The sequence below is a fragment of the Urocitellus parryii genome, chromosome 12 (assembly GCF_045843805.1).
Source record: "Urocitellus parryii isolate mUroPar1 chromosome 12, mUroPar1.hap1, whole genome shotgun sequence".
Classification (NCBI taxonomy): Eukaryota; Metazoa; Chordata; class Mammalia; order Rodentia; family Sciuridae; genus Urocitellus; species Urocitellus parryii.
This window is the reverse complement of record NC_135542.1, coordinates 59,710,449-59,725,260: the sequence shown is the minus strand read 5'-3', so window position 1 is coordinate 59,725,260 and position 14,812 is coordinate 59,710,449. Positions and strand designations below refer to the sequence as shown.

Below are 14,812 nucleotides of genomic sequence, written 5' to 3'. Positions count from 1 at the left end.
TTCTCCATTCTCCTGGGCCCTGACAACCTGCGTTCTACTCTTTTTCTATGAGTTTGACTTTTTTAGATTCTGAATGTGAGATCATATGGTACTTGCCTTTCTGTGTCTGACTTATTTCACTGAGTATAATGTCTCCCAATTTCATTCATGTCACAAATCAGACACAGGCTGTAGGAAGATTAATACTGTGATCAGGAGGCATTATTTCCTTATTTTTTAAGGCTGAATAATATTCCATTTTATATATATATTCATCCATCAATGGACTGTTGATTCCATATTTTGGCTATCATGAATAATGATGCAGTGATAAAGAAGTGAAGATATACTTTCAACATATAGATTTTGCTTCTTTCGGATGTATACTCAGAAGTAGGATTGCTGGGTTATATAGTAGTTCTATCTTTAATTTAATTTGATATAAAACTCTTTTTCATTTATCTGTTGACCATTCATATATCTTCTTTTGAGAAATGTCTATTCAGGGCCTTTGCCTACTTTTAAAATTAGGTTGTTTTCTGCTAAATTGTATGAGAGTGTGAGATCCTTCTATATTTTGGATAATAACCCTTTCTCGGGTGCTATGTTTTAAAAATATTTTCTCCTATTCCACAGGTCGTCTTTACCCTCTGTTGACTGTTTCCTTTGCTATGCAGAAACTTTTTTAGTTTATGTGATCCCATATGTTAGTTTTACTTGTATTGCCTTTTCTTTTAGGGTCATGTTAAAAAAAATCACTGTACAGAAATATCTAAAAGATTTTTTACTTTGCTTTTAGTAGTTTTATAGTTTTAGGCCTTATATTTAAGTCTTTAGTCAGTTTTGATTTTTTTAAATATGAGAATCTAATTTCATTCTTTTGAGTGTCTTATTTTCCCAACACTGTTTATTCAAGGGAAATTCTTTTCCTAGTGTGTTCTTGGCATCCTTCCTAAAAATCAATTGACTAGAAATGCGTAAATTTATTTCTGGGCTGTCTATTCTGTTCCACTTGTTTAGATGTCTTTTTTTTTTTTTAATTGCCAGTACCATGCTGTTTTAATTTGTATAGATTTAAAGTGTATTTTGAAATCAGGCATTGTGAGGCCTTCAGTTTTGTTCTTTTTGTTCGGAATTGCTTTGTTTATTTGAGATCTTTTGTGGTTTCAACAAATTTGAGGATTTTTTTCTATTTCTGGGAAAAATACCATTGGAATTTTTATAGAGTTTTTTATCAAATCTGTAGATTACTCTGGATAATATGGACATTTTAACAATGTTGAGTCTTCCAATCCATGAACATGGGATATCTTTCTATTAATTTGTGTCCTTTTCATTTTTTTCATTAATGTTATGCAGTTTTTGATGTACAGATCTTTTACTTTCAGAGTTAAATTTATTCTGAAGATTATTTTTTTGCTTGATGATATTGTAAATGAATTTTTTTTTAAAAGATACATTATTGTTTGCATTTAGAGGCGCTACTTATTTTTGTGTGTGTGTTGATTCTGTATTCTGTAACTCTGCTGAATTAGTTCTAATAGCTTTTGGTGTAGTCTTCAAGATTTCCTTTATATGCTGTTATGTTATATGTACACAGAGACAATTTAGCGTTTCCCTTTCCAAATTGGATAACTTTTATTTTTATTTCTTGCTCAATTATTCTGGAAAAGACTTAGTACTATGTATAATGGAAGTGGTATTCTTGATTTTAGAGGGAAAGTTTTGGGCTTTTACTTTCTAGTATGCTGTGGACTGTGAGTTTTTCATACATGCCTTGTTGTGTTGAAGTACAGGAGTCTCCTTTTTCTACATTGATTTTCTGCTATATGAATGAGCACTCCTATATGAATGAGTTTTGCAGAAGTATAGTCCGAAAAAGGCTGAGGACAAAGGATAATCAGGTCTCCCTTCTTTGTTCTGTGATGCTGGGGAACATGGCATAACTCTAAGGTTGGTTTGTTTTGTTTCACTAAATTCTTCCTATTCCCAACCCCTTTCCCAGCTGAGGACAACTCCTATGGTTGGGGTAGGGCTCCTGGTCAAGTACCAAGAAACTTCTTCAGGGCTTTTCACAACCATCTGACAGGAAACAGGATGGTGCCACTGAGGATAAGGAGTGTCCTTATCTTTGGCTCCAGGAGAGTGTGGCCTAGCTAGGTCAAGCAATCTTGACAAAGCTGAACCAGCTCCCGGGCAGCCATTTTATATAGAGCTGGATGATGAACAGCTCAACTATATAATTTATTTATTTTTATTTTTTTTAAAGATCTTTTATGATATGGACACAATATCTTTATCTATTTTCATGTGGTGCTGAGGATCGAACCCAGTGCCTCACATGTGCAAGCAAGTGCTCTACCACTGAGCTACAACCCCAGCCCCTCAACTATATGATTTATAGAAGAAGAAACAGGAGGCTTGATAGGAAGGGTGGCTTGCCAACATTATTAGCAAGTTCATGTTGGAGCCAGGACTCAAACCTGTACCCTCCCTCTGATTTCCAGTTCAGTATTCATTCTGTCATGCTGAAATCTCTCTTCCCTTCTCAGTGGTGCCACCTCCATCTCATCCTGTGCCCAATTCTACCTTGTAGACTCCCTATGAGCAGACCTTGAACATTCTCATTGTGTTATGGATTCAACTTTGTTCCCTCAATCCAATTTATATGTTGAAGTCCTAACCCCCAAGTACTTAGCATGTGACCTGATTCAGACATAGGCTCACAGTAGAGGTGATTAGTTAAGATGAAGTCATACTGGAGTAGAGTTGGGCCTCCAATCTAGTACGACTGGTATCATTATACAGAGGGAAATTGGGAGATAGACCTGCACACGGGAAGGACATTATGGGAAGAGGAAGATAGAGACTGAAATGATACATCTAGGAACCAAAGAATTCCAAAGATTTCCAGTAAACCACTAGAAGCTAGAAGATAGTCATGGAACAGATTTATCATTCATGGTTCTCTAAAGAACCAACCTTGCTGAGACCTTGATTTTGAACTTGTAGCCTTCTGAACTGAGAGAGAATAGATTTTTGTTGTTCTGAGTCACACAGTTGCAGTTATTTTGTTACAGCAGCTCTAGCAAACTGAAACAGGCTATCCAAAAGACCTTTGTGCCTTGTCCTGGCAAGAGTTTCACAATGCTGACAGGGTCACTTTATCTGACAGGGCAATAGACAATGGGGTCAAATTTAACAGATTATTACCCAGGGCCTTGATCCTACGCCCATTAGCAGTTTCCCTATCCTAGTAGCCCCACTGTTCCTTGAAAAACCAATTCAAAATTGTACCCTCTGGTGATAACACAATTAAACAGTTTCATCTCAGGCTGAGTCTCCAATGAAACAAGTGAAGCCAAATCAGTGATAAGAATTTCTTTTTTTGAGAAATTAAGAAACAAGAAGACCCCAAAGTTCAGAATCTGTAAATATGCTATATCCAAAATATTTACCCGTTGCTGAAAAATACACATGAAGACGTGTGTATAATATATAATATATGGAAATACATATGCAATACATATTTGTTTTATATAAAAATGTACATACATCTGCATCCTGAATTTGATCTATTTTTAACATTGCCACTTAAACTTTTCTCCACAATGTTTATCATACAAAGAAATAGTGATTGTTAATGTGTTCTGTCTTGCTTTAAGACTTTTCTTGGCCAAATTCTTTGGACCTTAGGAAAATGTTAAAAGAGTATCCAGATACACATATAAAAGTACTTACCAAGGAACATTTCAATAACAGATGCCTTCATAGTGAGAACAACAATCCCCATAAATATCAAAATGGCACCCTGGGGAGAAAGAAACAATAACATCGTCATGTTTCAGCCAGGAGTCCTGAATTGGAAGCATGCGGGGATAGGCTGTGTCATTGTGCATCAGCTCCGGAGTCTTAGAATTCCACGCTTGGGCTCTCCATACGCAGGTCTGCAACGGTGGTTCTGGTACCCAGGGAAGATCCAGCCCAGCTACCAGCCTCTGATTCTTCAGACGTTTGGTCTTTACACAGAAGTGAAGAGGAAACAACTTTGCAATTTTGAGAGTGTTTAACCAGTCTCCAAATGTGGACCATACCCACATTTATGGTGTTGAGAGAACATTTTTAGATTACAAATAAATCATTCATTCAATAGATATTTATTAAGCTTCTATTATAGGGCTAAGTTTTGTTAGGAAGAAGGTGATAAAATTGAATTAAAAAACAGTTCTCACTCTTAAAAGACTTAGAGTTTTAATAGAGATGGAAAAACATACATGGACAAAAATAATAGCAACATTAGAAAGTAGAAAAGAGTTTTAAGGTCCCATAAGGAGTTGAGAGGGAAAGTTTATAGAGCAGTGGTTCTCACACTTTGCTGAATATTAGCATCATCTGGGAATTTTTAAAAATCACAGGCAGCACCCAGACCAATGGAATCAGAATCCCTTGAGGTCTAGGCATTATACTTTTAAAAAACTCAGATAATTTCAATCTGCAGCCAAGTTCAAGAACCAGCATATCAGAGTATGGCTTCTCTTGATGTGTATACTAATCATGTGGTGATCTTATTAAAATGCAGACTCTAATCCAGTAGATCTGGGGCCCTGTTAGAGATGCCCCAAGGGGCCAAGAATTTTAAAGAAGGGACAGAGTATGTCAAGCAGGAGAACAAGAGAAAGCCTCATGGAGGTGTAAAAATTGGCTGGACTGGGAAGAATTAGTAGAGTTTAAATATTCAGAAATAGGGAGAAGAGGCACCAAATGAGGAACAAACATCTAGAGAGTCCCAGGGGTTGGAAAGTACAGTGGATGTGAAGATGCCATTAATTTATAAGTGATTCCCCTTCAGTTAAGGCTGTAAGGAAACCCTCCAAGGGTTACGAACATTACCATTAATTGAGCATGTAGTATGCACTCTATATTGTCTTGATGATCCTCACTGAATAGATGAGGAAACTAAGAGTTAAAGAAGTTAAATGACATAACCGTGATACATGGCAGTAGGTGGGATTGGAACAGGAGTGGGCGTAGGTGGGAGGGGTCTGCCCTGGACACAGATGATAAGGGAGAACATTGCAGTGACTCCAATGACTTAAAGTTGATCTGCTTTCTATTAACTTTGTGAACTAGTGATTTTAAACACTATTGATGACTATAGCCCCTCCCCCAGTGTCACTGCTGTGTGGCCTAAAGCTGACCTACACAGACTTACACTCTGTTTTGCCTGCTGGTGTGCTGGTGAATTCACTCTCTGAAAAGAAATGTTTTAAAAGCCCTGATTCGTACAGTTTGCACATTTTTTTTTGTGGTGTAAATCCTCCTACAATGACTGATTTTGAAGCCACTAAAGGGATACCTATTGAGTGGGAGGTTTGAAAAGAGGTGAGTACAATCTGGTCCTAGCTGGGTCCAAAATAAACTTTCGTCCAATATTTAGAGGAGGTGCTATGAAGGGTTCATTAGCTAAAAGCAATTGCTAGATTATAGCTGAAGTACTATTATAAGTACCTGATGCAAGGAACTTAAATAAAACTGTTAAGTGTATGAAAGGTTTATTACAAATGATTAAATTAAGCATAAACACCCAAACAGGGGCTGGGGTTGTGGCTCAGTGGTAGTGCGCTTGCCTAGCATGTGTGAGGCACTGGGTTTGATTCTCAGCACTGCATATAAATAAATAAATTAAAAGGTCCATTGACAACTAAAAAAATATCTAAAAAAACACCCAAACAACATTGGATCACTTTGTTCACTTCAAGTGACAATTGCAATGTGTTACCTGTTATGATAGTTCACCACAGGTTAAGTAATAGACCAGTAATGATCGTTAGTTACACAATAAAAAAAATAAAATCATATAAACAATCTATTTGGCAATTTGATGCTTAAACAGCTGGGTTATGTTTTTGGAAACAGTGTGATAACAAGTCATGTTTCCCTTTTATTAATTTGAGAAACTCCTGAACAAGGTACATGTCTCCAGGTCCATAGGTCCAACTTCCAACTTTCCTATCAGATAGATGCGGAATGCTAGCTCCCCTACTGGTCCCCATACTCAGCCCCAGTGCACACAGCACTACAGATTTCCCCTGAGGCATCTGCCTCTCCTCTCTCTCTCTCTCTTTCTCTCTCTCTCTCTCTCTCTGTCTCACCTCATGTCTTCTCGACCACCAAGCCTGCTGCTCTACGTTTATTCATACCCTATCCATAACCAGACCATTTTCCATCCTCTTTACCTGCTCCAGGCCACAACCCGGCCACCTGGATCATTGCTATTAGCCTCCTCATTAGGTTTCCTCCTTCATCTGCCCTCCCCAGGCCAGTCACAGCATCTTCTGCTGAGAACGCTACATGCCTACCCACCTTACTAGGAAGAAAAGTCAAAGTCTTTACAGACAGCACTAGACCCTACTTGATTTGGAGACCATCAATCCTCTGAGCTCCTTTCTCTGTGTTGTTCCTATCACCTATTAAGCCCCAGCCACCCTGGCCTCTTGGCCATTTCTAGAACATGCCTCTGACCTCAGGTTTCTGAGCTTATTGTAGTACTACTGTTTCCTCTGCCTGGATGTTGTTTTCCCAGATGAGTCATGACTTGCTCCCTCATTTTTTTCCAGTCCTCTCTTTAATATTACCTTCTTATGAGATATCCCCTAATCACCCAACTTAAAGTCATAATCACCCTCTTGCCTGCCACCAACAGGTATATCCTATCCTTTCCCACTATCTATTTCTCCATGTCATTCATCACTTCCAACATACTCTATAATTTACTTATTTTATTTGTTCACTGTTTTGTCCCTACCAGGAGCAGGGATATTTATTCGATTTTTTTTAGGTTCTTAGTAAATACATGTTGGATCAGTAACTAAGGGTTTGGATGGGAGATAGGAAAACAAACAAACAAAAAGCGGGGATGTGTGTGTGCCTTCTTGTGAGTACACTGCAGCTACTGAATCATACACTTAACAAGGTGCATTTTCTAGTATGTGAGTTATTTATAATAAAAATAAGTTAATAAAACATTGTTGATAGCCAACAACTAACCCAAAAGGAAGATGAAGAGTGGATAGGAGTGCATTCAGAGCTGCCCTGCAACTTTAGAAGTCACAATGGACATGACCTTTACATGGTGGAATGGATGGATAAGGACCAAGTAGATTCCAGGAAACTCTCTAACCTCAGAGGAGTTATTACCCGGGTCTAACCAGCTCATCAGCAGTGGAAAGTGACCAGAATCATGCTGGTCTCTTGGAACCAGAATGCTTTGGGTTTCTTTCTCACCAGCAGTTTCTCTCCTTCTTCGTCCATTTATACATACACTTAAAACATAAATATGCCTTTTGAAATGTGTGGGAAAAACTCAAACCACCTTTCAGGCTTCCCAGAGGCTGGGGCTGAGGACCCCTGGCAATGTCATTAGGCCACTTCTGCAGGTGGTTCCATGTCCTGGAGTCATAGGGTCCACAGAAATGGAGGAACCTAAATCGTTCATGTGCTCACCTAGGTTCTAACAAAAAACCAAACAATAGGAACTTCCAAAAGAATATGTTAGTGATTCATAAATTTATGGATTGTTCTTTGAGATGTAATATAAAGAATCCTGAATATGAAGTTCTGGTGAGACAAATGAAGCCTGGTTGTGAAAGAAAAAATATACAATTAGTTTAAGTAGATTAGTGGAGACAATTTAATTAGCTCTCATTGCCCAGAGTTAGATGAGAGGAAGTTGGTAATAAATAATAATAGTACCTAATATTTATAGAGCCCTTCATGGTGTTTTAAATAAGGAAACTTCATGTGCATTTCTGGAATGCAGGCTCCATTTGTTTCTCTTGCTTACTGTTCAGTTTCTAAAACTCAAAATACTGCTTGGAGGGCAACCACTCATGTTTGTTGAGAAAAGGAACAAATGCAAATTTGTCCTTCACAGTAATCCTGTGCCAGTGTGGAGGCTTGGATCAGAATTCCCACTTTAAAGATAAGGAAGCCGAGGTCTGCGGCAGGTAGAGGACTTATTCAAGGTTAGGAATCAGAAACAGAGAGTTCAGGGACTTTGCCCAAGCTCCCAAGGCTGGAAAGAAGACAAGAGAATTCAGGCCAGCATTCCCAGTCCCAAAGCCCTGCACTTCTGCCGGCCACAGCTGTTCCATGACAAGCAAATACACTTCACTTACATTCTGATTCAACTGGACTGCGGTGGTATCAACATTGTTTTAGAGCTTCCCAAGAGACTCCATGCACTGCCATTATCGAAACCTTCTGCTGTTAAGGGCACCATGAAGGCCACAAGGGTGGATGACACTGGGCCATGGGGGCAGGGACTCAAAGGGGCTTGAATTTATTAAACTGGCAGGTTGGAAAATAATGAAAGATTGGTGAGGAAAGGACAGGACCCAGGGACAGAGGAGCTTCAGGAACTGGGAGTTGCTCAGCCAGGCACGGAGAGGACTGAGCCTGTTAGAGAGGAAGGAAGGGCCCCTGTCGGCCTTGAATGTCATGCCTGAAGAATGTGAGATTGATCCTTTAGGCAATAGGGAGACATGGAAGGCTTAAGAATTATTTTTGCATTCATCATTTTTAATAAGCCCCCTAGAGGCCTACTTCAGCCACTCACTTGGAAAAAATCTGCCCTGGTGGACGTGTAGGATTTATGTTAATGTTGGTGTTTGTCTAATCTAGGAAGCTGCATGGGGGAGCACCCAACCATACTGTGTCCACGGGGTGGAAAGAGCCGGTATCCATCTGGAAACATTTAATAGTTATGAGAAGCTTGTGCTTTATTTCCAAAATGCCAAAAATCCCTTGAGGACAGACATCTCTGAGTGGGGAGAGGCCACATCTGCAGCCTAGCTTTCTCCATCTCTGCCTGACTGTAAATCCTCAGCCACTTGTTGACGGATGTGGGTGGGTCTGGTGAGGATGGGAAGAGGAGGCTGGCACTCGATGGGTCCTTTGCCATATTGGGTGGCCTCAATCTGCATGTAAACCTTGACACAGATCATATTTCTCTGGACTAGGGCTGAAGCACTGCATTTCCTGTTGCCCTGACACCAGCGGCCACCTCAAAGTTACTATTATAATCCCCAAGGATTCTGTGAAGGAGAGAGAGAGAAAAAAAAAGAAAAGAAAAAAAAGCCAGAAAGGATATGGTAGTTTTTCTTTCTTTCCTGATTTTTCTTCTTTTTCCAACTCTTACATTCTATATTTCCTCCTTTGATCCGGCAGGGAAAACTCTGCCTTTTTTCAAAAGTTGGCTCCCAAGGATGCATAAGGCTACTTGAAGACATGCTGTTTTGATAGTCAGTTTTTGTTACTGTGACCAAAGTATGTGACATGGACAATTTAAAGCAGGAAAGATTTATCATGGCTCATGGTTTCAGAAGTTTCAGTCCACTGTTGGCTGGCTCCAAGACAGAAATATCACGGCAGAAGGGCATGGTGGAGGAAAGCTGTTCAGTTCATGGCAGCCAGAAAGCAGAGGGAGAGACACAGGTGAAAGGGCTGGGGACAATTGCCTAGTTGCTAAGGGCACAATCCCAGTGTTCTGCTTCCTCTAACCATACCCCACCTACCTACATCACCTTCCAATAGTCCATTCAAATCATTAATCCTTCAAATGGATTATTCCACTGATAAGATCAGAGCCCTTATGATTCCCATCACTTCCTTGAAGCCCCACCTCTGGACATTGCTATTTTGGGGACCATGCCTTTAAGAGACAAGCTTTGGGGGGACATACCAAATCCAAACTCTAACAGCTGGGCTTGGCTACATGGACAAGATGCTCTTGATTTCTTACACAGAGCATCCATTCCCACCCCACCTCTTCCTTCCTAGAAAACCCCCAATTTGGTAGAAATGAAGGCAGCCATTATGGTTTAGATTGCTAATGTCTTCCCCAAAGCTCGTGTGTTAGCCAGTGCAGCAATGTTCAGAGGTAAAAAGATTGTATTATGGGAGCTGTAACCTCATCAGTGGATTAATCCTCTTTATGGATTAATAAGATGGATGGACTACTGGGTGGTAACTGTAGGCAGGTATGGTGTGTCTGGAAGAAAGTCACCAGAGATGTGCCCGTTGGTACTACATCTTGTCTCTGACCACTGGGTCTCATGTTCTGCTTTCTAGTTGTCATGAGCTGAAAATTTTCTTCAAACATACATTAATGTCATGAGTTCTGCCTCACTAGGGTTCAGGGTTGGTTGACTATGGACTGAGAACTCTGAAACCATGAACTCCAAATAAACCTTTCCTCTGCTAAGTTATTCTTAGGTATTTTGTTTGCAGCATGAAAAGCTGACTATCACAACAGCTAAGGGACTCATGAAACTTGCCCATTCCCAAATCTCAGGGTATATTCTGAATCTAAGTCTAAGCCAAAGATGGTTAAACACTCTCCTTGCTTATGATTGGGGCCCTTAGGCTTGGGCCCACCAGCATAAGACTCTATCCAGATGATTATTATAGGTGGAGCATCCCTAATCCCCAAATCCAAAATCTGAAATGCCCTCAAATCTGAAGAATTTTGAATGCTGACATGACACCATAAGTGGAAAATTTCACACCATGAAACTTCAACTGAGCACAAAATTATTGAAAATATTGTATAAAATTGCCTTCAGCCCATGTATAGGTATGCATAAAACATAAGTGAATTCTCTGTTTAGACTTGGATACTATCCCCCAAATATATTATTATGTAAATGGAAGTATCCAAAAATGTAATAAAATTCAAAATTGGAGTAACTTCTGCTCCCAAACACATTGGATAAATGATGCTCACCCAGCACTGGTTACTAGTTCAGGTGGGTTGGGTCCTGAATTATAATGAATAAAAAAGAAAGACTTTAATTTTCTGGTTTTTAATGACAAATTGCCTCTTGTTGGAAATGAATGAGGGAGCAGGTCGATTGAGGTCTGCTGGAAGCCATCTTGAGACCATGAGAAAATGCAGACTGAGGAAAAAGCTGACAGTAAAAGGATAAGGACAGCCTGGGTAAATCACAGAGGAGTGGAGCTGGACCTCTGATTGTCTTGTGCCTGGAGGCTGGACCCACCTCTATATTATTGTTATGTAAGATAATAAATTTTCTTTTCACAGTTGATATACCATGCAAATGGAGCCCCAAAACAAGCAGGAGTAGTTACTCTCAAATTCAACAAAGCAGATTCAAGCCAAATTTAATCAGAAAAGACAAAGAAGGTCATGTCATATGGGTAAAGTGAACAATCCAACAAGAAGATATCATAACAACAAATATTTATGCCCAAATATTGGTGTACCGAATTATATAACTTAAAGGCTCAGACCCCAGTACAATAATACTGGTGATTTCAACATACCTCTCTCACCAATAGATAGGTCAGCTAGACATAAATTGAGTAATAACTCTTCAGATCTAAAAAAATACTATAAATCAAATGGACTTAACATTTAACATTTTAACTTAAAACTTAACATTTAACATTTTAACTTAAAACATTTCACTGAACATTAACCAAATTCTAATTTTTTTTAGCTACTCACAGAACCTTCTCCAAAATAGATAATATTTTAGGCCACAAAACAACTGTTAGCAAATTCAAACAAATTGATATAATTTCTTGTATTATATCTGATCATAATGGAATAAGATTAGAAATCAATGATGTCAATAAAAACTAGAGACTATGAAAACACATGGAGATCGAACAATATATTTTTGAATGATGAATGGATAATAGAAGAAACCAGGGAATAAATTTAAAAATTCTTGGAATCAAATGAGAATAGAGGTATAACATACCAGACTCTCTGGGACCAGTAAGAATGTGGTTCTAAGAGGAAAGTTGATAGCTATGAGTGCCTACAGGAGAAAATCTGGAAGAACCTAAATAAACAACTTAATAGTGCATCTAAAGGTCATAGTAAAACAAGAATAAATCAATTCAAAAACCAGTAGAGAAAAGGAAACAATTAAAATCAGAACTAAAATCAATAAAATAGAGAATAAAAATATATTAAGGATCAATGATACAAAGAGTCGATTCTTTGAAAAGATAAGCTGCATAAATCCTTAACCAAATTAGCCAAAAGAAAAAAAAAAAAGAAGATCCAACTTAATAAAGTAGAGATGAAAAAGAGAAATCATCAGAGACATTACAGAAATACAGAGAGTCATTAGGAACTATTTTTAAAATGGATACTTCATATATCAGAAACTTAAAAGAAATGTATACATTTCTCGACACATATGAGCTACCAGAATTGAACTAAGAGGATATAGAAAACCTAAACAGACCAATAACAGGATATAGAAAACCTAAACACATATGAGCTACCAGAATTGAACTAAGAGGATATAAAAAACCTAAACAGACCTATCTTATCTAGCAGTAAGATAGAATAAGTAATAAAAAGTTTTCCAACAAGAAAAGTCCAGGACAAGATGTATTCTCAGCTAAATTCTAGAAGACCTGTAAAGAGGAACTAATGCCAATGCCCATCACATCATTCCATGAACTATCAAATAGTGGGACACTTTTAAATTCATTCACTGACACCAAAACCAAATAAGGCCACAACAATGAAAGAAAACTACAGAACAATATCCCTGATGAACACAGATGCAAAAATTAAGCAAATAATATTCAACAACATGTTAAGAATATTGTATATCATGACCAAGTTTGTTTCATTCAAGGAATTCAAGGATGGTTTAACATACACAAACCAATAAATATAATTCATCACATAAATAGAATTCAGGACAAAAATCACATTGTCACTTCAATAGATGTAGAGAAAACCTTCAACAAAATTTTGCATCCACTCATGAAAAAAAAAAACACTGAAGAAATGAGGCACTGAATAAATCACCTCAACATTATGAAGGCAAGTATGACAAATTCAAATCCAATAGCATAATGAATGAACATGTTTCCTTTAAAACCTAGACCAAGACAAGGATGTCTACTCTCACCACTCTTATTTGATATAGTACTAGAAATTCTATCCAGAGAAATTATGCAAGAGAAGGAATTAAAGGGATAGAAATAGGAAAAGAGGAAGAAAATTATCATTTGCAGATGATATGACCCTATACTTAGAAGATCCAAAAACCTCCACCAGAAGACTGCTAGAACCAATAAACAGTTTCAGCAAAGAAGCAGGTTACAAAATCAGCATATAAAACTAATAGTTTTTCTTTTTTTTTTTTTAAAGAGAGAGTGAGAGAGAGAGGGGGATAGAGAGAGAGAGAATTTTAACATTTATTTATTTTTTCTTAGTTCTCGGCGGACACAACATCTTCGTTTGTATGTGGTGCTAAGGATAGAACCCGGGCCGCACGCATGCTAGGCAAGCACGCTACCGCTTGAGCCACATCGCATCTGCTGAGAAAGAGGTCAGAAAAATAATCCCATTAACAAATGTCTAAACAAAACCAACCAACCAATCAACCAACAAACAAACCCACCTAGGAATAAATCTACCACAGAGGTGAAAGACCTCCCTGGTTAAAATGGCCGTATTACCAAAGCAATATACAGATTCCATGCAATATCCAACCAAATACCAATGATATTACTCACAGAAATAAGAAAAGAAAGAAAAAAATTCTGAAGTTCATTTGGAAGAATTAAAGACCCAGAATAGCCAAAGCAGTTCTAAGCTCACAAGCAATGCTGGAGTCATCAAAATACCCAACTTCAACTTACACTAAAGAGCTATAGTAACAAAAAATGCAGGGTACTTGTACAAAGATAAACACAATGAGCGCAGAATAGAAAATGCAGGTACAGTCTTCGGATCCTTGACAAAGGTACTAAAAACATACATTGGAGAAAATACAGCCTTTAAAATAAATGGTGCTGGGAAAACTAATTATCCATGTATAAAAGAATGAGAGTACATTCCTGTCTCTTACCCTGCAAAAAAATAGAATTCAAAATAGAAAAAAGACTGAAGAATTAGGCCAAAAACTTTGCAACTTCTAGAAAGAAACATAGGGTCAACACTCCAACATATAGGTATGAGCAACAATTTCTTCCACAGAACTCCTAAAGTTCAGAAAATAATATGAAGAGTTAATAAATGGGATTATACATTGTTAAAAAGCTTCTGTACATCAAAGGAAACAATTAAGAATGTGAAGAGAGAACCTGAAGAGTGGGAATCTATCTTTACTAGCTCCTCTTCCTACAAAGGATTAATATTTTGAATATATATATAATGAACTCAAAAACTTTCCACCTAAAACCAAATAATCCCATTGATAAATGGGCAAATGAATTAAACAGACACTTCTCAAAAGACAGTACAAATGGCCAACAAATATATGAAAAAGTGTTCAACATCTTTAGCAATTAGGAAAATGTAAATCAAAACTACACTGAAATTTCATCTTTCTTCACTTAGAATGGCAACCATCAAGAAACAGATAATAATAAATGTTGGCAAGGATGTAGGGGCAAAAGGAAGACTCTTACACTGTTGGTGGGATTGCAAATTAGTACAACCACTATGGAAATCAACATGAAGTTTCCTTAAAAAGACTGGAATGAAAACACCATAAGATCTACTCATTGTTTTTTGTCCTAAATAGTTAAAGTCAGCATAATATAGTAATAGATGCATATAAAATATATATAGCAGCATAATTCACAATAACCAAATTATGGGACCAGCCTAGGAGTCTGTGAAGGAATGACTGGATATATATATATATATATATATATATATATATATATATATATATATATATATCACATTTTCTTTGTCCAGTCATTGGAATTTTTTTAGACATAAAGAAGAATGAAATTATGTCATTTGCAGGAAAATGGGTGGAAT

The 14,812-nt window shown here is 37.7% G+C and overlaps 1 protein-coding gene across 1 annotated transcript in view; it reads right to left on the bottom strand.

Annotated features, from left to right (window-relative positions):
* Vit (vitrin) overlaps positions 1–14,812 on the bottom strand; it is a 104,985-nt gene that overhangs the window by 78,858 nt on the left and 11,315 nt on the right. The window contains exon 2 of the mRNA XM_077791927.1: positions 3,721–3,790. Within this exon, the coding sequence (XP_077648053.1) occupies positions 3,721–3,772 (52 nt within the window). The 5' untranslated portion in view covers positions 3,773–3,790. The remainder of the gene's footprint in view (positions 1–3,720; positions 3,791–14,812) is intronic.